At 39.7% G+C, this 23175-nt stretch overlaps 2 protein-coding genes across 5 annotated transcripts; both read left to right on the top strand.

Annotated features, from left to right (window-relative positions):
• The first annotated feature begins 1067 nt into the window (after nt 1-1067).
• LOC108100388 (protein FAM91A1) lies at nt 1068-4350 on the top strand. The gene is made up of 2 exons (XM_017204247.1): nt 1068-2972; nt 3032-4350. The coding sequence occupies exons 1-2, from the start codon at nt 1202-1204 to the stop codon at nt 4000-4002; spliced, it is 2742 nt and encodes a 913-aa protein (XP_017059736.1). The 5' UTR covers nt 1068-1201; the 3' UTR covers nt 4003-4350.
• Nucleotides 4351-4790: 440 nt separating this feature from the next.
• Nucleotides 4791-22625, top strand: LOC108100387. Of its 4 annotated transcripts, none has more exons than XM_017204245.1 (7): nt 4791-4878; nt 6941-7626; nt 13725-14708; nt 15083-15600; nt 16629-18231; nt 18289-18448; nt 20999-22625. In XM_017204245.1, exons 2-7 carry the CDS (start codon nt 7185-7187, stop codon nt 21240-21242), a joined length of 3951 nt encoding a protein of 1316 aa, XP_017059734.1. In that variant the 5' UTR covers nt 4791-4878; nt 6941-7184; the 3' UTR covers nt 21243-22625. The 4 variants fall into 4 exon arrangements, with proteins under 4 accessions (XP_017059734.1, XP_017059735.1, XP_017059731.1 ...); XM_017204246.2 differs by lacking the exons at nt 4791-4878; nt 20999-22625 and adding exons at nt 6023-6352; nt 19458-19750; XM_017204242.2 differs by lacking the exon at nt 4791-4878 and adding an exon at nt 6024-6352.
• Nucleotides 22626-23175: the final 550 nt, after the last annotated feature.

A 23175-nucleotide genomic window follows, 5' to 3' on the forward strand; every position in this document is an offset into this window, starting at 1 on the left:
TTGCAGCTTGGCATATTTTAAAAATCATTTGGGTTTCATTGACAAAATCATGCAGTTCATAAAAGTGTTGAGTTTGATGCTGATTGCTTTCTGTTTTTATAACGTATGTATTAAAACAACAAAACAACATTCCTAAAGTAAAATAAATTGTTTATTTCAGGAAGCTGTTATCTTTAAGTTGACCAATTTTGTTTGTGAGAGTCACACATCCACTATTTTAATTAACCAATGTCGTTTAGAAGCAGTAAATCGCGAAAAGGTTTTGTTAAATTTTAACGCAACTTTACTTCAACCAATAGACGATATTACGGGAAGGATGCAAATATTTAAAAAGGCTAACGGGTTTAAGCCGTGGCTTGTGGATAGAAAGATCGATTTCTGCAAATTCCTTCGAAAAGCCTATGACCCATATGTAATACTTATTTATAAACTTGCAAAGGAGTTTACCAACGTGAATCATTCTTGTCCCCTGGTGGTAAATACTTTTTAAACAATATCAGATTCCTCTACTAATAATCATAATTGTGTATCCTGATTAGGACTCGATAATTGTAAAGGACTTTTATCTAAGGGCCGAGACGTTTAACCTTCCTCTTCCCACTGGTGATTACATTGTTCAAACTACTTTTGCCTCCCACAAGAAAACTGCATTTGTTGCTAATGTCAGTTTTACATTTGTGGAAAATGTAATTATTACCCTTAATGAAAAAAACTAATTTATGTGAAAATAATTGAAAAACAAATGTTAAAATTATGGTGAAAAACATTAATGTAATGAACTTCCGGGGGGGTTCGAATTTTCGACTTCCCAAATAATAAATATGTAAATTTTCGTTTTATTATTTTTCTGAGTAATCCAGAAAATTATGTGCATAAAAAACAAAATTACAAAAGTTTTTTCTTTATAAATACACAAATTGAAACATGTTCCCTAAGTTTTATAGAAATTTACAAGTACACTCAATAAATTTGTTAAACATTAGGGGCAACTTTCTTGTTATAAATAAATAATATTTCCTAACTTTCGATAGGTATCTTTCCGACATTTTAACAAGTGTTGCAAAACACTCGCGCATCTTATCAGCTGTCGACGTCAAAAATAAAGAAAAATAAAAAATAATAGAAAATACTTGGATCCGCAGCCGGAGACCATGAAATGAGTTAGTCCGATTATCAGGAGATTCCCAATCCGAGTCCCGAGATGACGGAGCAAGAGGATTTAGCCAGCGGCAGTGCATCCACGGGATCGGGAAACAATTGCCAAAACCAATTGCAACAATGCGTGCGTGGGAATGTCACCTGGGATTTATTGCCCGTTCACCTAAGATCCGTGCTCCACAACAATCAGCGCGATTACGAGAAGTTTGTATTCAACTATAGCTTGAAGAACCAGCTAAGATTTCGCGGTAATCTAGCCGCCAAGGTGTTCCGCCGGGAGCAGCGATACTACGAGCTGTTGGTTCAGAAAAGCATAAATGGCTTGGGTGCATTTCCATATCACCTGGCGGATATCGTAACCAAGGGCTTAAGGGTTACTCCCTTCAACTATTACCTGGATGTTTTGGGTCAACTCCTGAGGAGCGACAAAAGCTACGATACTTTGCCGAACTTTACGGCCGCCGATTGTCTTCGGGTTTTGGGGATTGGCCGCAATGAGTACCTGGCCCTCATTAGCGATCTAAAAACCCACACGCCACGATCTTTGATTTTCGGATCGCGACCCAATCCACTGGACTTTCTGCCACGCTTTCCCGTGCGCATTCACATCGAGCCCTGGTGGCGATTGGATATTGGTTACGTTCTAGAAGCGGACATCAGGTATTTATCGCCCGCCGAAAGAGGCCTGCTGGATGACTTGATCGACTTCGGTGCCCAGCCGGCTGGGAAATGCGACCACGAGGTGGTGCATAGCCTGTACAGGAAGGGCCTGATCTATTTGGATGTGCCCATTAGCGGGGAGGACAGGATTTCCATTCCACCGCTGCGCAACTTTGTGATGAACCGCGTAAGTGGGGATTACTTCGAGAATTTGCTGTACAAGATCTTTGTCAGTGCGGATGAGCACATGACCATTGCCGAGCTGGCGCAAATGCTGCAATTGGAGTTGGACAGTGTTAAGCAGGCGATTTCGTTTATCTGTCGACTTGGATTTGCCCATCGCAAGCAGGATGTGTTACAGGATCAGCCAAATCATTCCAGCTGGGAGATCACACCGCTGAACTACAACCTACATGCCAGTAGCAGCTTCGAATTTGACCAGAGTCCCAAGTCGCCAAAGACGCCCAAGGAAAGGGAGAAGGAAAAGGACAAGGACAGCAGTTCCATAGGCTATCTATCCTCGGATGGCAACACCAGTGACTTTAGCTTTGCCAATTTAAATACCACGCCCCAAGAAAGGATAAACAACAGCGATGAACAAGAGCTGAGCTCAGAGTTGGAACCGGAGGAAATAAATACCCCAAAGCAGAATGCTCCAACGACTGCTGCTCTGCCAAAAAGCGGCAAGAGGGTGGGCTTCCTCTTCGACTCGACGCTCACCGCCTTCCTTATGATGGGCAACCTTTCGCCCGGCTTAAAGAACCATGCGGTGACCATGTTTGAAGTGGGCAAGTTGTGCGAGGAGAGCTTGGACAGCTTTTTGACCGAACTGGAGCAGGTTTCGCTGCTGGATGCTGAGGGCGAGGGTGATGTCTCGCGTTACTTTGCCCACGCTGTCATTCTCCGTTCCACAATTTGCTCCTTAAGGCACTTGCTGCCTGGTGGCTTGGATCTGCTGCGACTGGAGTGCCTGGAGGGCTTGGATCGGCAGACCAGAGATCGCGTTTTGGAAAAGAAGTACAAGTTTATCATAGCCGCTTCGCCGCTGACAGCGGCGCTTAGTCACACATTTAGCATTCCCTACTTTGGCCAATTTTTGCGCAGCTCCGATGTGGCGCCCATGTGGAGCAAGCTGTTCTACAACCATATCACAGGTACATTTTTAAATATTTCTCGTAACAAAAGTTATTCTGTGACAATTTTTTATTTTTAGGCTATGGACCGCCCAGTTTATTGCTCAGCCGCGGAACCGTTTTGAAGACTTTGCCACGCCTTTTCCTGGGCTATGGAAAACTCCTGGTTAACATTTTGCACTCCGACTCCTACGTGCTCAACTCTGAGAATTTCCGCAACATAAACGATCAGCTCAAGAACGGTTGTGTGTTGCTTCAGGGTTATGGAATTCGTACAGCCGGAGAGCTCCACTACGAGTCGTTTCCTTTCCAGCCAACGGACACGCGCCAAGCCAAATGGGCTGCCCATCGAGCCGTCCGCAAACTGTCCAACCTTTTGGACCTTCGCCAGCAATGCGGCTACATAACATTCCTGAACACTGGAGTGCCGGATCTCGGCTGCGAAGATTACGAGCTGCAGGTGCGATTGAAGCCCGCACAGCGCCAGAAACGATCGTCAATTGCAGCGCCCAGCAAACCGAACCATGTGCCAAGTACCGAGGTAACTAGCTTTCAACTAAAGAGTCCCGATGAAAACCACTTTGCGACCACGCCAGAACATGGTCCGGCCAATGAGTTCACCTCGCCGGATTGCAGCCAAGTGCTGGCTAGTGAGTTGGCCAAATGCAGCAGTCGTGCGGATCTAGTGTCACAGAGCTCGGTGGAGATTCCAATGGCTTTGGAGGATATTTCCCCTACTGTAGAGGAGGAGGATGGCACTGAGGAGTGGACCCTGCTGGACGTTAGCTTTGGCGTACCCCTATTTGATGTGGATACCAATACAAGGATTTGCGAGCAGCTTGTCCAGGGACTCTGCAGCGATGCCAACTTGGAGGCACTGCCCGCGGCAGCCAGCCAGGCGCAGGCTCTCTTCCTGGATTTCGTGCAGCAGAGCTTATACTTCGAGGACGATCCTGCCAGACAGTCAGTGCAGGCCAGCCGTCCGTTGCCACATCCCAGGATCAACTTGGCATTCGAAAACGGACGAGTGGGCCATTGGAACGGGCGCTAGAGAGCCCTCGCTTTTATGCATTCCCCAAGTATTCCGTATTTCTTTTACTTTCCCAGTTACTTATCAGTTTGTGTACAGTTGGCGGAACGATTTATAAGCAAACAGATTTATATTTATATATACGTATATATTACCGCTACCGCGTTCACATATGTATGCTTACCATCGGCCAAGTCAAGCATCGCAGTCTTAAAGTTTGCGTTCGTTTTTTATTAGTTTTGTAAGCTCCCTGGGGAGACAGAAAGATAAAGATTTGCTTTGTGCCCTCCAAACATATACACATGCATAGCTAACATACCTAAACATATAACTAATGTATGTCTGAATAAATGCAATTTTAAAAACTTATATCTAAACTGAATCATTTACTGTTTTGAATCTATAGAAATTTACACTGTTACAATTCGAAATCTAAATTATTTTACAAGATATTTGTTGACTTCACTCCCAAAAGAAGGAATTTTAAGGACATATGTATTTATAATATAAATGTTCATGATCCCTACCCAATATTAAATCTTTTAAGTAATGATAATTTAAGAAATTATAACAGCATATAACATTAGAATATTAATTTGAGAACTGGTTTTAGGCCCAAGTTTATAAATTACAAATTAATGTTGGATGTAGTAACTTATTGGCTACAAAATAATGTTGTATGCAGTAATTTATTGGCTACATCTAATATAGCAATATATTTAATATTTATCAGTTAACTATTGTTAAGTTTATAATACCGTTATTTTTCGGCAGCCCTGAGTTATAAACTATGGTTTTAATCTTGTTTAAGGACGCGGTCACACTTAGTATGATTGGCACAACAAACGAAAAAGTTTTTGCAATTCCTGGCGCTTTTTTTTTTGCTTCCACCACCAAGTAAATAACCCACTTTAAATAGAAATAATTGTGTGAAAATAAAGGGCGGATCAGTCTGCAACAAATAATCCAATCAAAATAGTGAAAAGTGTAAAATAAACTGTGAAAAGTGAACGCGAAACAAGTGCACAAATTTTGGGGGGCGAGAAAAAAAAATTGGTGGGGCAGCAAATGCCAATACAAAGTGGTCTGTTAGAGGGAGGAAAAGAGAGAATAAGAGAGCGCGCATTGTGTACTCTCAGTTGTTATCATTTGCGCGGCAATTGTTATTGTTTTTACATTTGACAACTGTCCCCTCTTCAAAACAAACTCTTTTTTGAAATTTAGTTATTTCAAATAAAACTTAAGTTAATACACCTGTTCGTGCAAAAAGCAAGAGTGATCGCAAGTGTTCATTTTAAAAATAGCGTAAGCGTCGTCATTTGAAGGCCACCTGTCGAGTGCACTGCCTGCGGATATTTGTGCTTAGTGAAGCGTACATTTTCAGAAAGCGATTGTTTTTTGTTGATTTATCTTTTTATGTATTGTGTTCTGGTCTGTGTTATTTAACGGGCTAATTAACTTCTGGCCAGGCCAAAACAATCAATGAGGAGAGCCAAAAAGAGAAGAAAACCCAATGACAATTGTTTCTCAATGAGAGAGACAAAAAAGTAAAAGAGGGCTGCATCTTTCATCTTTCTTGTTGTTTGTGATAAATAATACTAGAAAAATAACTTTGTTAAATACATGATCAGGTTCGGATTTATATGAGAATAGTCTGTGTTAATTGAATCTTAGCATTAAGGAATTTTGTCTTTGAAAGAAAATGTTTAATTTAAAAGCATCACGGCAACCCTGTATTGCTCTGGCAACTCCCAGCTGTTTGCTTACTCTCCTTCTTTTACTCTCCACAAGCTACAACTTCGTTGCAGTAATGCAAATTTAGCTGATTTCGAACCAAACTGGCTTTTTTTTTAGCGGAAAACTCGCTTAAAAGCTGCAGTCGCCTGGGGATAAACCAGTTTCCTAAAGGTTGTGGGAAATTAAAAAAGGCATCGCGCCGTAAAAAAATTTTCTTTAAACAGAATATCCGCTTCAATAAGTTTTTTGTGGGCCCTTTAAATAAAAACCAATCTGTTTACCCGTCAGAGCTAGTAAGCTAGTTTTGAAAACAATAATTGGCAACACTATTGGCGCTCTCCATTGTTGTCGCGTGCTCGCTCTCTCCCCTCTCTCTCACGCGACGTCACTTTTGGCCAGGCCAACACAACTCACGCACACCTGCGACGCTCATTCTTGACTGAATTGCCGTGAGTAAGCGTTGGTCTGAAAAAACGAGCGCGTGTCGCGAATCGGTAAATCGAGACAAAGATAAAGAAAAGTTCATTATCAAATGCAGACAAGAACAACGGAAAATAAAGCCGCTAAGCAAGTGAAAATCGAAAGGGAAATGCAAGTGAAAATTCCGAGCAGTGGACCCTGCCCTTGAAAGTGTGTATGTGTTGGCCGCAAGTGTCTGCGCTTTGTGTGCGTATGCGTGTGCCTCCAAAAGTGTTCAATGTAAAAATAAAATATCCGATTAGGTTTTCGAGCACAACAAAAGCAACCTTGAAAAGGCAGCCAAGAATCTGCCTTTCTGCTATTTTTACGCATGTGGAAATGTCCGCATAGTTTTCCAAGTGTCCAATCGGAAAAACCCATGTCGTGCAATTGGAAATTTCTTGGCCATTTACCTATTCAACGTGTCGCAGTGTTTCCGTTTCCATTTGAGGCGTGATCACGCATCCTTAAAAAAAAAAAAATTGAGAGTGTTTTAATAGTTCTTAGAGATACAGTTACCGTCAAAACTTTAGGGACACTTTGTACATACTTAATATTATTAAAAATTGTTAAACGCCGTCAAAAGGACGGCTTACTTATTAAGTTTTTTGATGTAAAAAAGTAATGTCTTAAAGTAAAAGACTTTATATTATTGTTTACTAAAGGCTTTTCCTTAAATTTTTGAATGTTTTTGCATAACAAACAACTCACAACTTCTGTTCCGACCGCATCTGAATGAAATTTTCATGCCTCTGTTTGTTAGGTAAAAAACAAGCCACTGGAATTCATTTCACGCACAAAACGACATTAGAACCCAGACGCAGGATGTGGAAAGCGTAGTGAAAAAAGGTAGTAGACAACACGCAACGAAGGCCGGAAAAACGTGGAAATGATCCGCTAATTAATTAGCTAAGTAGGCAACGAAAAGCGGCGAAAATAGGTGTAACCCTTAGAACCAACAATAAATTCCGATTTGTTGCAAAATATATACCAAGTCAAGGCTTAAAATGACATCATACGCAAATGACACAACGTCCGCAGCAGCAGCAACAACTTCAGCAACATCAGCTGGCGCAGCAGAAGCAGCAGCAACAACAACCGTCGGCAACGCCCCCCAATCAGCTGTGGGGGGCGTGGCGACAGCAGCTGATTCATCCAAAGTCAAGAGCCGCGACAATTTGTCCATAAGCCGTACATATGGCGACGAAGATGGCAACAGTAGCGATGGACGCGAGAAGGCCGACACGACGCCGGAAAATCTTAAGAAAATCGCCGAAATCATTGACAGTCCAGATGGAATGACCTCGGCCACCTCGCCCATTCCCTCCCCTCGTCATGTTCAGCTCCGGAATCCCATCAATTCCGGCTTTGTGGGCCTCGGGGCCGCCATCGATGACTCCTGCGGCAAGTTCTGCCTTGGCAAGCCGCCACCATCGCCTGCCGAGAAAGGTAAGCCATCCACAGTACAGGTTATCCTCACCAAATAAAACTTGATCATGCTTAATTTTTAGAAATGCTCTCTTAACTAACAATAGGTTAAAATAGCATTTGAAACTATTGATTGTTTTGACTACGTAATTTGTTTATAGAATAGTAGTTCTGTCTTAAAGTGATTCAGGGACATGTTATATGCAGTCACTCATTAAATTTTTAATGCGCCTAATAAATCAGAAAACACAATCCATTAAAAACGTTTAATGCCAATGATGTAAAATTCATAAATGGGAACCAATACTAAAGTTGTAAATTTAGATTTACGCTTTTTTAAATGGAGTCTACAGCTCAGGACAAATTTCTGATTACCCTAATAACCTAAATTGAGGCATGGAAAAAACAAATTTTAATTTCTTAAAAATGTTTAACTAAAAGACTCTATGACTAATAAAGTAAAAAAAAATATACTTTGATAATTTCCGTATACATACTTAAATAGTCAGTTTTTTTTGTCGGTTTTGCAAGATTTGGCAACGTCTTGTCTATTAAAGTATTTAAAGTTAAATAATTTAACAAGCCTTAACGTTTTTTTTATTTATATAATTAAACAAACTTGTTTGCACGTTTCTAGGACAATTGCTTTATAATTGTTTGATTTAAGGGTAAGCCACGGACAAAATTATATCATACATTTTTGTTGTCATGTCGGAGGTTTAAGTTACATGAGTTCAACCGTAAAAGTAAAAGATACAGCAGCTAGCCGGCAAAACCCGGCGACAATTGATGGCTAATTTAGCCAGTTTGTGGCTTGTCTTTGCTTTTTTCTTTGTTGATTTGAATTTTTAATGAAGTTATTTTGTGCGAGTCTTTGGCCACGACTAAGCGCAAATATTTATTGCAATAGTCATGCCTGGCACTCACAAAGACACCGAGCTCCACACACCCTCGAACACACACACCTCGTTTATGTTGTTGATCAGATTGGCACAGTGGGCCAAGTTAGGTTGAAAAGCAAGTTCTCGATTCTAGTTTCGAGAAAGTGGAACGGGAACGGGATCAATAGCCTGCGAAAGCGGCAAGTGACATCAGCTTGCGCGCTTCGAAATATTTATGGCCCTATGACACCAAACTAAGAAGTTGCCAATCTTGAATGTTCAGGTATTCTTTAGCTAATAAAAATTCCGGAAATACTGAATGCAAGTTTTTTTTTTTTTTGACACTTTGTCTAAAATGGCGAAGCCATGTTGAGCATTTGGGTTTTTGAAGAATATACAAATTTCATACTTTAAAATGATTTTGAAATGAACATCAGTTAAATGTAAAGTATTTCTTATTCCCCTAAATTTATTGATAATTATAAAGCTTCGATCTCCTATTAAAAAAATAGATGCAGATTTGAAACAGATGTTTATTTTTCTAACATGAAATCTTAATAGGCAACATGATTGATTTATTTGCATCAAAAGTGTAAAAGTATTTTTTACAAAGCAATTGCGTACATGACTTTTAAGAACAGAATGCCTTCGTTTCTGTTCAATATTATTGTTTACCAGAAGAAAACTTTAAATCAAAATTTCAGCACTGCACTTTAAGACTTTACAGTTCTTAAACAAGACAGAAGGCGATTTAAATATTAATAGCTTTCAATGCAAATTGCCAAACAAGGCATCTCTTAAAGGTAAACAACTTTCTGAGTTCGGATAAAAATATATACAAAAACATATTTTTACGAAGCAGCTTGGCTGGGCTCTGTTTACGTTTTAATTAAACGATTTGCCTGCATTCCCTTGTTTTCAATAAAATGATTCTGCCTTAGCATTTGCGAGCTTGGCATACAGACATCGCCTGGATCGGATCGCAGTAACCTCCGATCGATCAACGCCCGCAGCTGCTGCTGAGTCATCCACTTCCACATCCAGATACTCAGTCACAAATCTGTTTCACTTTTTGAATTAATTTTTTTTTTGTTTTTATTTGCCAATGAGTTGCGTGCAAGGAATGAAAATGTGTGAGATAATGACGGCGACTGCTATAATTGTGTAAGATTTGGCAAGCGCTGCGAAAAGAAACCAAAACTGATAAACATTGTGAAATGGGAGATTTATGAAAAACAAATCAGCGCACTTGATGAAAGGGGTAATCAAGGGGCTGGGGGCCTGGGAACTTGGGCTTCGATTCAAGTACCGTTGACAATAAGACCCCAAAGTGTTAACCAACTCTGCGAATGAGTTATTATGTCACTCCCTCAACTGATTCAGCGAATTGGAATGCGCCAGAGTATTTGAAAGTGTGACAGTAAAAAGTGTGTTTGAGATTTATTTTGAACTATTTTTTTTATTTAGGTCAAACTATAAAATATCGAAAAATATAAGCATTGAAAAATAAAATTTCTCTTTTAAAGTTTAAAATAATTTATGTTCATAACGTCATTCTATATCTTTTCACTGTGGTCACGTGTACTCATCTTTTCTGATTGGATTTTTATTCTTTGCGTTTTTGTTGCGTCTCACATTTGTTCATCCAATTCCAATATAAATTTGAGGCATTAATTCTTGGCAAACATCCAAGAATCAAACAGATTCAGAACAAATCTCTTGGTTTTGGCCTTGTTCCCAAATTGATTATGTTTTGGGCATGCTTAATTGGTTGAATTATTATATTTGTAGGCTTCCGAACATTTCGTCAAGAAATGACTGAGAAATATTTAAACTATTTTGTATATGTCATTTTATTTTATTTGTCTCAGAGTATAAATGCCTATGTTCCTAACAAATTTCGAACATTATTTCGGGACTCAAAGAAATTAATAGATATTTACGGTCATGATCTATATGTCTTCCACATTTTTTGAAAGTGGAAATACTGATAATTATTTTCTACTTCTCAACCGTTTTCTTCTTTAACTCGAGCACCACAATATCTCAAGTGTATATTAAAACGCTCCGTAAAAGCTAAACAATCGCCGATAACAAGGCGCAACAAATGGCCGCCAGTCGATGACCTCATTCAGAAATGACAGATGATGATGATCACCGATCACCGATGGCTTTCTCTGGTGTCGCCGAGCGCAAAAAATATAAATAAATTGTTTTTTAACATTTATTTAAATGTGAGAACTTAACCCCATCGAAAGGCAACAAAATCGAAGTGGAACCAATGGGAAAAAAACTGAAATTTTATGTTGATCGACCAGCGATGACGTAACCTCATAATGCAATTAGCAAAACCAATTGGAAACCAATTGGCAGCGTGAGAATTGTTTATCGATTTCCGCTTTGCATTCGCCTGATTATCTCAGACTGCACATTTGCTAACCGAAATTTGGTAACAATCGCATTTGCGGCGAGTAAAAAGTAAACGATCAAAAATCAGCAGGCGGCCACACACAATTTCCCCTGCTCGACTTTCCCAACCAACAACAAAAGCACCCAATTGACCGACAAAAAAAAAAGGGAAAAATATATATATATTGTACTCTACTACTATTTTGTTTTATTTATTGCGAAAAGTAAAAGCGACTACACAACGGCTACAAAATAAAAGCCAACAAAAGACTTTTGAACAAGCACTACCACTCGACACTCGGTTTTGCGGCAATGGCCCATAGTAATAATAATGGCAATAATACCCGACATTTGTGTGTTGGGCCAACAGTTTTCAATTGTTGGCCCATAGAAAACCAGGTGGTGGAAGAGGGAAGGGAGATTGGAGTGGGGGAACGCAACGATAACTCGATAGAAGACATTTTATGGCCATGCACAGTGGGCAGCGTAATTACCGTTAGTCAGTCGTTACCTATTGTGGTCTATTGTCTATCGGTGATTGCTCCGCTCTATGAGAGGGGAAACACTTCCTGCCAAATTGGTTTTGCAAATTTAGTTATCCAACAAGCGAAAAATGTCGTTCTAGTTTCAAGCCAAATTGGAACTTCCTTAAAACGTTCTTGTTAAAAATAATTCCTTACACACAAGCAAATTAAAGGGCAATACAATGATATGTTAACGGTAATAAAAACCATTTACCTAGTAATTATTACAAATAGATCACTTTGATTTATTACTTAATGGCAAATATTACAGTTATACTCCACTAAGTATTACAGTATTTCTAGACAAACTAGTTTTATTTGCAACAAAAGACATTCTTAAGAATAATTTAAGATGCATTTATGAATTCTAATTTCCTACAGAAACTAAAATAGTTTCAATTTACGGTTTTGCAACATTTATCATAAAGTTGATATTTGAAGACAAAGTGTGTCAAATCAATAAACACCACAATCTGGAAATGTGAGCAAAAGTTCACAGATGCGTTTACGGGAAATTGAGAACAGAGAAAATATGCATAATTGTTGCCATATTTCTGCTTTTCATTCCGATTAAGCAGCTGCTTCTGAGGTTGATATCTGAGAATCTCGATTGGGGTACAATTACATTAACAAGTTAATTTGTGCCAATCAAAATGAGTAAGCTCAATGCGGAACCTTTTTTCCCTGCTGCTTGTTAAAACTTTAATATCGTATATTTAAAAAAAGGCAATTTTCTGGAAAGATGAACAAGATGCAATATATTAATTATAAATTTAATGTTGATAATTATAATGATTACACAAGCCTTTCCTAACTTTTATACAAATGAAGAAGATAAGTCTGTGGTTGTTAAAATATCACACTTTAGCTAATAATAAATAATGCATTATCACCTTGACTCCTTTTTTAATTGCTCATCTGCATACTAATTATAGTCATAAAAAAAAAATATATATATTTTGGTTCGTGACCAAAAGCTTGTTCAAAATAAGGCTGTGAAATCTATGGTAAATGGTATTTGCTATATGGCATTTGGAATACATTTTCATGGCAAGCGAAACGGAAGTTCCACGGCCAGCAAAGTTTGCCAGAGCGTAAAAGTTTTGTGGGTCTGCCCTGTGGAAAGCCCCCACATCCACTGCCAGAGAAATACAAAAAAAAAGAAAAAAAAACGAACCTGCAATTGACCGAAATCACCGAACTCTAACCTTCACTTGCCGGGCAGTCGACCGCCTTATATAGAGTACGTGTGGAAGCTACCCATCCATCCATAGATCACGATTCTGAGAGGCGGCCCCCTAGATGGTCTCCTACATCTGACGTACTTGTGTGTTTGCCGCTTGTGCCACTTCGCGTGGCAGAGCTGAAAGCAAATTGTTTGATTTTCTTTTTTCCCGTGCTTTGGCCGCGGAAATGTATAGAAATTGTTTGCGGAAGCGGTGAGGGATCTCCTCCGGTTGCAGGTGGGCGATTCGGGGCCCTTGAATAGGGTGAACTTGTCAGAAAGCCAAACACACATATCTCTATATTGTCATCCGGGATGCAGCTTGATTACGAATTCTCTTACTTGTCATACAGATAGAACCCACTGGTTTTTAGATAGTTCTGGTTTCCCTTTATTTTATTGTAGTTTTAAAAAAGTTTTTTATGATACCAATAAATTTTATGTTTTAATTAATAGAATCGATCCATATTTGGCTAAAGTGCGTTATTGCCTGCGTTATTATTTTTATATCATAAATATATTAAATCATTGGTATAAAAGCATCTAAAACTATTACATTTCGTACAATTCAAATAACCTTTATACGAATAGTGTGTATTTTTTTTTTTTATCTAAAAACTGAGTTATTTTTATATATTAATAGGTTGAACATAACTAAAATTGACTTCACTGCACATTAAAATTGTATGATGTTATTTTAATGGGAAAATTGTTGCGAATTTCCTTCAAATTTTTAATGATTTTTTTTTTACTCGTGGGTTTTATAATTGTAAAAAGCAAACTAATGAAAACCTTTTTTTATATCCTAAGATGCTAACACAAAGTGTTATTTTTTTAATCACCATTAAACGAAAAGCCGCTCCTGAATTTCTTCATTTTCTCGCTGCCTTTTTATGTATTTTTCCCCGCCGCTTGCCACTTCAGTTGCGATCATTTGAGTTCAGTTTAATTTACGCCCACGGCTAAGTTTCGTTTTCACCGCTTAAACGCTAATAATTAAAGTAATAATAATAACAGTAAATAAATGCTAATTTAATTGTGTGTCTGTTTGCTTCTTTTCTTCACTGTGTTCCATTGCAGCGGCGGCACAAAGCAGAGCGAACCAGCAGCACCATCAGCAGCAACATGGCAATAGCAACTCCAGCAACAGCAACACCAACAGCAACAGCAATTCGAAGAGCAACAGCAACCACAAATCAGGTGGCAATGATGAGGAGGAGAACTCGAGCGAGTCGAATGCAACGACGAAGGCATCGCTGGCCTTCACCATTGATCATTTCGATGCCTCCGAGAACGATTCGGCTGCTCAGGCGGCGCGCTACAAGAACATGATGGAGCGCTTCCAGAATCGCCACAAGCGCGGTGCTTCGATGTCCAAGTTGGAGACGGAAAAGGATAACAACACCACGACCACCTCGAACAGTGGCCGCCAGTCGCAGCGGAGCAGCCTGGATGCTGGGAGCAGTATGGCGGATGATATCTCCTCGCTGACGGCGGCCACGCCCAGCAGCGAACAGGCGCCCCCAGTGCAGGTGAAGATGCGGGTAAGGGATCGCAGTGCCTCCCGCGTGCGAGACGCCTCCAAGCGGCACAGTTGGTCGCCAAGGAGTTCGGCCAATGAACCAAGTGCAGCGCCTGCTCCGCGACCCACAAGTCGATCGAAGCTGCCACCACCGCCGGCGGCCACGAAGGGAACCTCCAATCTGCTGGCCAATCGCACCGCCAATCAGTTTACACCCCGATCCACCGCCATGCAGCTGGCACTGCGCCAGGTGGAGATGCTCTGTCCACAGCCACCGCTGGCGGATGGGAAGCCTTCCAGCGAGAACGATGCCGTCAGCGAGGCCGGAACCTACACCCTCGACGGCGACAACTACACGGAGGAGCAGAAGGATCTCATGAACATCGATAGGAATGGAAAGGGAGCGGCTACCAAGCAGCGGCCCAAACAACTGCCAGTGAAGTCGAGTCGGGGCAGCAATGTCCTCGAGGTGAACTACTACCACGAAACGCCGCTGCAGGAGCAGCTGCCCCAGCAACTGCCAGCTCAGAGGAGCTCCACAGGTCAGGAAACTTGATTTGATATGTGATTGAAATAAGGTTAATGAAGAATGTGCTCCAAATTTTGTTTAAAGGGATTACATTTACCATTATTTTATGTCAGGAACTAATTAGATTGATTTAAATAGTATCAGTTTTTATAAGAATTTATACAAAATCTAAATTGAGTCATTTCAAACTAGTTGTGCTTAAAAAGAATTTTATTTTATTAGCTGTTTGTACAACTTATCATTTAGTTTAATTTACCAAAGATGATATACAAATTGATTAGATCAATATATTTAATTTCCTTATTTCAAAGTTGCAACATTTTATATTCATTAGCTTTATAATTACCCCAATTAAATTTATAATAATTGTAAATTACTTTTCTGCAGGTGCCTATCTGGATCAACTGAAGAGTCGCGTGCTGCGTCAGCAGGTTCCCCCATCGCCGCCAACTCCTCCTTCGCCTGCGGCGGACATGGGCTGCTTCACCAGTGTGACCACCAGTGGAGTGCTGGCCAAGCAGCGCGCCTTGGACACTCATCCCAAGCTCACCCGGCACTCGCACAGCCTGTCCACCTCGCAGATCGACAGCTCCGAGTACGTGAGCAATGAGGCTAAACTTCGGCACACGCAGGCCTTGTCCGGATCGGCAACGGATCGCCAGAAGGCCGAGTACCGGCTGAATGTGTTCACCACCAGCACCAATCAGCAGCACCAGTTGCCGGAGACACCCACCACGCCCACCCAAAACTCGGAGGCAGCCCTCCTGCAGACGGCGCAGACGAAGCAGGATTGGATTCAGGAGTGGGCTCGCAATGCTCGGGCCAGAAGTCTGGCGCAGGATGTGAGTGGCACCAGCGCCAGTCGCCGGAAGCAGCAACAGCAACAACAACAACAGCAGGCACAGGTGAGCTCCCATTAACCGGTTTCGCTTGGGATTCGATTCGAAGAGCAGAACAGCAGAGGGTGATAAATGAATTTATGGAAAAATTCAATTTGATTGGCTAAATCTTGTCTGGCTAGTTTGGCAGTCAGTGAGTCACCATCGAGGATTATATATCTTCTTTTCTTATTGTCAAATTCTTTCCATTCTTTTTCTTTTTATATTTAAGTAACTTATTGTTAGGATTCATTCATTTTATATATTAAAGATTTAGTATTTTAAACATTCTATGCAAACCATTTTAGTTTAAACTATGTCTTAAACGAAAGAGCAAACTTATCAATTTCGTGAAGATATTTGCTTTATTTAAAATTCTTTCAAACTCAAGTCACGTTCATATTTGAATATTTTTAAGGAAATAATGGGGTTATTTATTTTAAATGAAACTTAGGTTAACAAAAGCCTCACCATATTAGCCAAGTTAAAATGACGTATAGTTTATTTAGCAAGCGCTGTTTACCTCATCCCATTAACAAGTGTTGATTAGATAGCTAATATGATTCATCACAGTCAGTTTGAGATCATGTTGTTTATAACGCTTATAAATTTGAGATTCTCCAATTATCTTATTAACTTTAAAGTCTTAACAAATCACTTTAAAAAGTTAGGTAACTTTTTTTATATTAAATTTATCTTGATTCAAAGTAATAACAAATTTAGTTATGAACTTTTTTAAAATTTGCTGTTCCATTTCATATAACATTTTCTTATATATTGTTGTTTACTTGGTTTTGACATGTAAAGTAAAATACAATCATTGGGGGTAGCTTGGACACAAACCTAAGACAAGCAATGATAAAATTAAAGCACACTTTTATGGGTCCTCTTGGATAATCTTTCTCAGTTTTCCCTTTATATTTAAAAAATTTAAATGAGATAAACATAATTTAAACAATTTAACAAATTTATTAACCAGTTCTTGGGGATTTTTTGTATCCACCACATTCAACTCTTTGAATTCATTTACTTATATTGGATTCTATTACTTTCAGCAACTGATGACACGCAGCTACAACTGCTCGGACACGGGCGGCGACTCCCTGACGGACGACAGCCTGAGTTTGTACAACCAGCAGCGGCAGTACGCGGCGGCAGCGAAGCTCAATCGCAGTCTGGCGGAGCGGTATCGCCTGATGGGCGACTGTGACTACGCCAGCGATCCGGCGTTGTGCAGCCACGGCGGGGGAGGAGGTGGACTCGGTGGACAGGTGTTGGAGCCACCATACAAACCTCCAAAAAGTCCCAGTAAGATTCCCTCACCGCTGCACACGTTGGGACGTGCGCGCAGTGCCAGTCGCTCGCGTCCGCCAACAGATGCCTATTTGGAGCAAACAGCTGCGGCTATTAGCAATCTCCAGCAATCCCTCTCCCGCCGGAGCTCGGTTAAATCGCCGGCACAGAGCAGTCCGCAGCACAGCCTGGAATCGGGAATGGGTGCCGGCGGTGGCTATCGACGATCGCCGCTCCATCGAGCGCTCATGACCAGCAGCATCAATGAGGCGCAGCTGCAGTTGCTCACCAGCGGCGAGAATCTGCTGAAGCAATTGCGTCGCCGCAAGAACTCCCTGGAATACGATCCGGGTCAGGATAGTGTGGAGCAGGTTGAGCCGGTGGCTGCTGCCCCCTTGTCGCCGCTGCGTCGATCGAGTAGCTTCCAACAGCAGCAGCAACAGCAGCAGGGTCAGCATCCCGTTCGTCAGGCGCGTCCCAATTTCCAGAACCTCTACACCCCGCCTGCTGCCCGTCACGCCCACGCCCTGAGCACCGTTCACCAGCAGCAGCAGCTGAAGAAGTCCGCCAGCAGCAATAACTTCGATCAGGCCTACAGCGACTATGACAATGAGTTGCAGTATTACATCAACGATGAGGATGAACTGGGCACCACGGGTGCCTACTACTCCAGCAACGAGGAGGAGGACGTGGAGGAGAACCACGACGAGGTGCAGGGTTCCGTTCCCCTGAGCAACACGCGCATGAACAAAGCGCTGCTGATGCGGATCGAGAGGAGCAAACAACGAGTGGCTGGAGCACAGGCTGCTCCAACCAAACCCACTTCAGCGCCAGCGGGAAAGCTCACCTTGGCACAAAGTGGAGCTGGTCTGGTGGCCTGTCCCAATACTCCCGAAATGCCACGACGGAATATCAAGAGTGCTCCCAGGGTTGCTCCCGGATCGGGCAATCGAAACACCCGCCAGTCAATGCCCCGGGAAACGAGCCTCAGTCGATTGGCCCAACAGGTGCCCAGTTCGCTGGCCAATGCCAAGAAGCAGCTGCTCCAAACAGCCAGTGCTGGTGTGAGCTCCAGCTCGAGGGATCAGCGGGTGCAGCCCAAATACCTAGACATCTCCAAGTACAAGTCGGCGCAGTCGAACAATTTTCTGCGCAAGAACGATGCCAAGAGCACACTGAAGCCAGCGGATCAGATGAAACGAAGTCCCAGTGCCTCTTCCATGGGTCTGAGTCGCGGCGATGGAACGCGTGCCAGTAATCGCAGTGTTCGGAGTACTGCCTCCGCCATGAACACCAGCACAACATCGCTGGGTGGCGGAAATCCGGGATCCAGGAACTCCTCTGCCATGCGACGCGATGCCTCAGGTGGGTTTACTTAATTACTTACTAAATTATAAACTAAAATATGATTTATTTTAATAGTAAACAAACAGAAGGAGGCCGAAATGGCCATGTGGAAGCGACGATCCACCTATGATCCCATGAAGGCCGCTGCCGAGGATCGCCGCAAGAAGGAAGAAGCCCGACGTGCCCAAAACGAAGCTCAGCGACAAATCAACGATGATGAAATGCCTTTCGAGAGGTGAGCTAGGCGGTCATTGGTTGGCAAAGTCTCTTTTAATAGATAGATATCTCTAGGTTACCCTTAATGTGTTTAACCCAGATTTTATAGATGATCTACAGGCTTCTAGTAATTAACTATAAATGGGAGTCTTAACTTACTTAATGTTTAAATTATTACTTTTAAATTTAAAACAAAACCATAGGGGTTTTAGTCAAAAAAAATTGTTTAATTTCAACACATTTTAAAATATTGACAGATCGAGACTACTTTCTATTCAAGAATTAAATTAGAAGGTATATGTATTAATAACCTTATTTGTTAGTTTGTTAGTAACGCTAAATTTGTTTATGCAGAGGCTCATCCTCAATTGTAAATCGTAGATTAGCTTTTAAGCAAGATCGTGTCACAAAATAGTTACTAAAATTTACCTAAAAGTGGCTAATATATAATAGAATACAAATTTTAAATGAATATTAGCTATTTACCATAGTTAGCCTAGATTTCAGGAACACTTTTTCAAAATATTTTCCAGTAGAAGGTTATTACTTATTTTCCAGTACACTGAGCTACAATTATTTTAAACAACTTTCAATTTTCTGAATTTGATTTTTAACCTTTGTTTTGGTTCTTTTATTAGCTTAAGGTTGTGGGTAATATCGCGGCTAGAGGTAAAGGTGCGTTCTGGTCATAGATAAAAATACTTTTGCTGTAATCCAATCTCTCATGACTCACAACTAGTTTAAACCTCTTGATTTCTCCTGATTTAATTTAAAGTAGTGGCCAAGTAACGAGTTCAGTACTGAATTTGTAACCCAACACCGCTCAGTAATCAGTAAAATCGTATTAAAATAGGAACTATGTCGTAAATGATCCAGCATTCTGTACTTATGATTTTGCTAATTGATTTCTTCTCTTTTAATTTCTGTACACCCCAACACACACACACTACCAATCAACACCACCACTACCAAATCAACACAACGTAAACGTAAAAACAATATATATATATATGAATATAAATCGGTAGACCATCACGATCCCACTATCGCCGTGGACAATTATGACCAAGGGATGGTGTGCTAGTTACCGATTTCTGAGCCATCAGCCTACACCTAAACATTCAGTTGACTATCTTTCCACGAAACCAAAATAGAAAAACCAAATACTTTCCACTACAACTACAAAATAAAGAACATGCCACACGATCAATCGAACACGATGCAAAAAAAAAAAAAAAAACAGCAGCGGCAGCAGCAGATTGTATCACTAGGATCCAATTCTAGTGTCAGTTACAATCGCCAAATCGAATCGAACAACGATCACTTTGAAAACGGATCTATCTTGCGTAGTATCCACTGAAAAAAAAAAGAAAAACGATTTTCCAAATCAACGACAACTAGAAACAATGATATAATTAGGACAGCCAACCCGAAGCAGATTGTGGGGCTTTCATTTCGCAAACGTAATAGAGTTTTCTTTAAAACAAAATAAAAATAAAAAAACAGTTGTAGTATTACTGTTGATTATTATATGCATAATAAATATCAATCATTTCGTTGTTGTTGTTCGCCGTTGTGCAATTGTCTCGACAAATTTGTTTGTTCGTCAGTTCGTTAGTTAATTTGTCTTGTGCGGCTTCATTTGATTTTGTTTGGCTGAGCAACGAATTCGATCCGTAAAAAGCTCTCGACGATTGAAAACTAACCGCATCAATTCTAACTTCTAATCGAAATTATTCAAAAGGTTCCACAAACTGATTACGATATCCTTTTTTATAAAACGCAATCAGTTTAAGGAATCACCTTATTAACCTGCATTAGTAGCTCATTAGGGAAATTGACATTTTGGTGATTAATTATTGGATTACCAGGATTGTATGAAAATATCGTGGTACAAAATATAATATTTGGTTCAGTAATAATAAAAAAAAATATTTTGAATTATAGGACTTCACGGACATCTAAGTGTTCCTGTTTTTAATGGACAACATTTGAAAAAGAACGATTTAAATGCTTTTTAAAATGTTTTAATTTTATTCGTAATATAATAACCGATATTTCATACTTTCACTGAGTCAATCCATTCTTAAAAACCAATTGTCAAATTCCAAATCTTTCAAAATTACAAATTCAAGCGTTTGCTCTGGCAATTTCCACAAAATTCTTCATTACTCTGTAAATTGCTGCAACCCTTACTACTTAACCAGCCATAAAAAATAAATAATTTTTAGTTAATATTTCCGAAATGGTTTTGTAAAGTGTAAAAACGTTTGTCCTGTTTAATGCCTAACCGACATCACATTTAAACATGCCACTACTTAACCAACCAACTAACCACGGAAACCCGCTAACCACCACACATAAAGCCAGTCAGTAGAATAAGCTAACACATAGACAACGATTAAAAAGCTTCCTTAGAACTCGCTAGAATAAAAACTCACTTGAGATCGAGAAAGAACACACATCACAAACCATCCAAATTGTTTGCATTTCGAATTGTGCATATAGAAATATCTAAAATATTTATTTTAATGAAAGTATAATATTAACAAATATTTTATATACACAGTGTGCTGCGCCCAGCCAACAATTTGACCATCACGAGCGGAGGCAACAGCTACAGTCCTCGAAACTCCGTGGAAAACGACGCCTGGACGCTTGGTGAATCCTCTGAATTCGGGGAATATCCCGATGACTACGATGAAAACGATGAGGAGGTGGAAGGCGACGAGGAGATTGACTACGTGGGCCAGGAATCCGACGAAGTTTTTGAGGCGGAATCAGGAGAGGCTGCCATTCAGGGCGCACAGTAGGCAACCGATAAACAGAACACAAAACCAGCAACAGTGATAAATAATTCGATATATACATAACTATATATATATGTATAACATATTGTATTTCTTAGCGATCGATGGATGCGATGTAGGAATAACCTTCTACGAGTTTTGTAAACCGAATTAGCTGACATGATTTCTCCACGGCTTTTTTATATAAAGCATATAATTTGGACACCGAAAATCATCGAAAAATCCAATAAACAAAAACTGTTACTCAATTCTGTCCACATGCCATAGGAAAAATGTTTTTATTGCTGAAATATTTACTCTTAAAATGAACTAAATTCAAAAAAGGAGAAAAGATATTCAAGTATATATTGTTAAACGTTTAAAGCTTCTTGATTTGCTAAAATTCAATTAAATGGATTATATTTTAAATATGAATTCTTAAAAATGTCGGCAATGGTGCAATTACTTCAATATGAATGAACAAATACTCAGATGTGTCCTAGGCTTAGTTAGAAAGGGTTAGAAAGGGATTTAAAGCCGAGACGAATTGACTGCAATCAAGTGCTAAACAAAACAATATAATTTTAAGATTTGCTGACCCACAACACCGGGGAAAACTGACCAAAAGGAATTGAATTTAATTGTTTTGTGATCTGAGCTAAAGTTTAAATGCGTTCGAGAGTTCAGCCCTTTCTTTGCCCGAATACGATTACTGGGATTTCAGCCCAAGGAATTAGTTTGTTTTTGGTAGGAATTTGTAGTTACTCATGAACTTATGTCGTAGGATTTTTTATATACATATATATTATATATGCGAACAGAACACTCGATGGAAGGTAGCTTACGTAACAAATTATGATGATACGGTCTAGTTTTATATATGCATACAACACTATACACTAGCTGAGTATATATCTTATACAGCAGACGTCTAGTTTAGTACTATATAAATGGAGCATATGTGGTATTCGCTTTTAAACCAACTAAATTGTTAAAACCCTTATCCTTTGAAGCAAACGGAATAATGTCTAAATATCATGCAGTGGTGTCGGTGTCCATATTTGCAACTGCTCGATGAATATTGAGTGGATTTGAGTTCATTTCAATAACTATTGTATTTTACAGCAGCCGGTATTTTAAAATATTATCTCCAAATGCCCAAGTCAACTTAAGCAATAGACAATATACTATAAACAAAGACTTTTTTCGAAACCGATTCATGTCCAACGAAAAAGTTCAGGAGCAGTTGCCCGGTTTAAAAAAAACATAATTTAAAACTAAAATATATATTTTAACAGAGTTAAATTGTAATGAAACAAACTACACAAACAGCCGTCTAAAACATTTTTTAAATTTGTACATTTTAAGTATTTAAACAATGATAAAAGAATTGTTTTTCGTATCGTGTCCTATTCTTGTTATTTTATTTCTCCAATAATTTTAGATAAACCAAAATAAACGAAGACAAAAATAAACAAATTTAAATAAACAAAAGTGTTGTTTTGATTTAAGATATATTTTTCAGGTTCAATGTTCGCTAATATATTTACGTGTGAGATAGTGGATATATATATAATATATACTTCCTACATATTGCTTTTGTTACCGATCCGGAACAGACGTAAAACTTATTTCAGTTTTTGGCAAATGTTTGCCTATAAATTTATCCCCAAAAGTTGTATCTCAACTTTAGGGAAATAATTTTAATTCCTAAATGTAACGAATGCTGTGGATAGATATATGCATGAATGTTTTCGATGAAAGTAAACAAAGTACGAAAGTGGAATTTGTAATATGCGGACTGTAAGATAAACAATATTTGAATTTTAATTACAAAACAAAAACAAAACAATATTGTTATATGCGGAATGTCGGATTAAAGTGTGGGTATGGTTGCCGCTTCAAATTGTGGGTGGTGGGAGGAGCGTTAAGGGGGATAGAAAGGAAACGTCAATTA

The sequence above is a fragment of the Drosophila ficusphila genome, unplaced genomic scaffold (assembly GCF_018152265.1).
Source record: "Drosophila ficusphila isolate 14025-0441.05 unplaced genomic scaffold, ASM1815226v1 contig_286, whole genome shotgun sequence".
Classification (NCBI taxonomy): Eukaryota; Metazoa; Arthropoda; class Insecta; order Diptera; family Drosophilidae; genus Drosophila; species Drosophila ficusphila.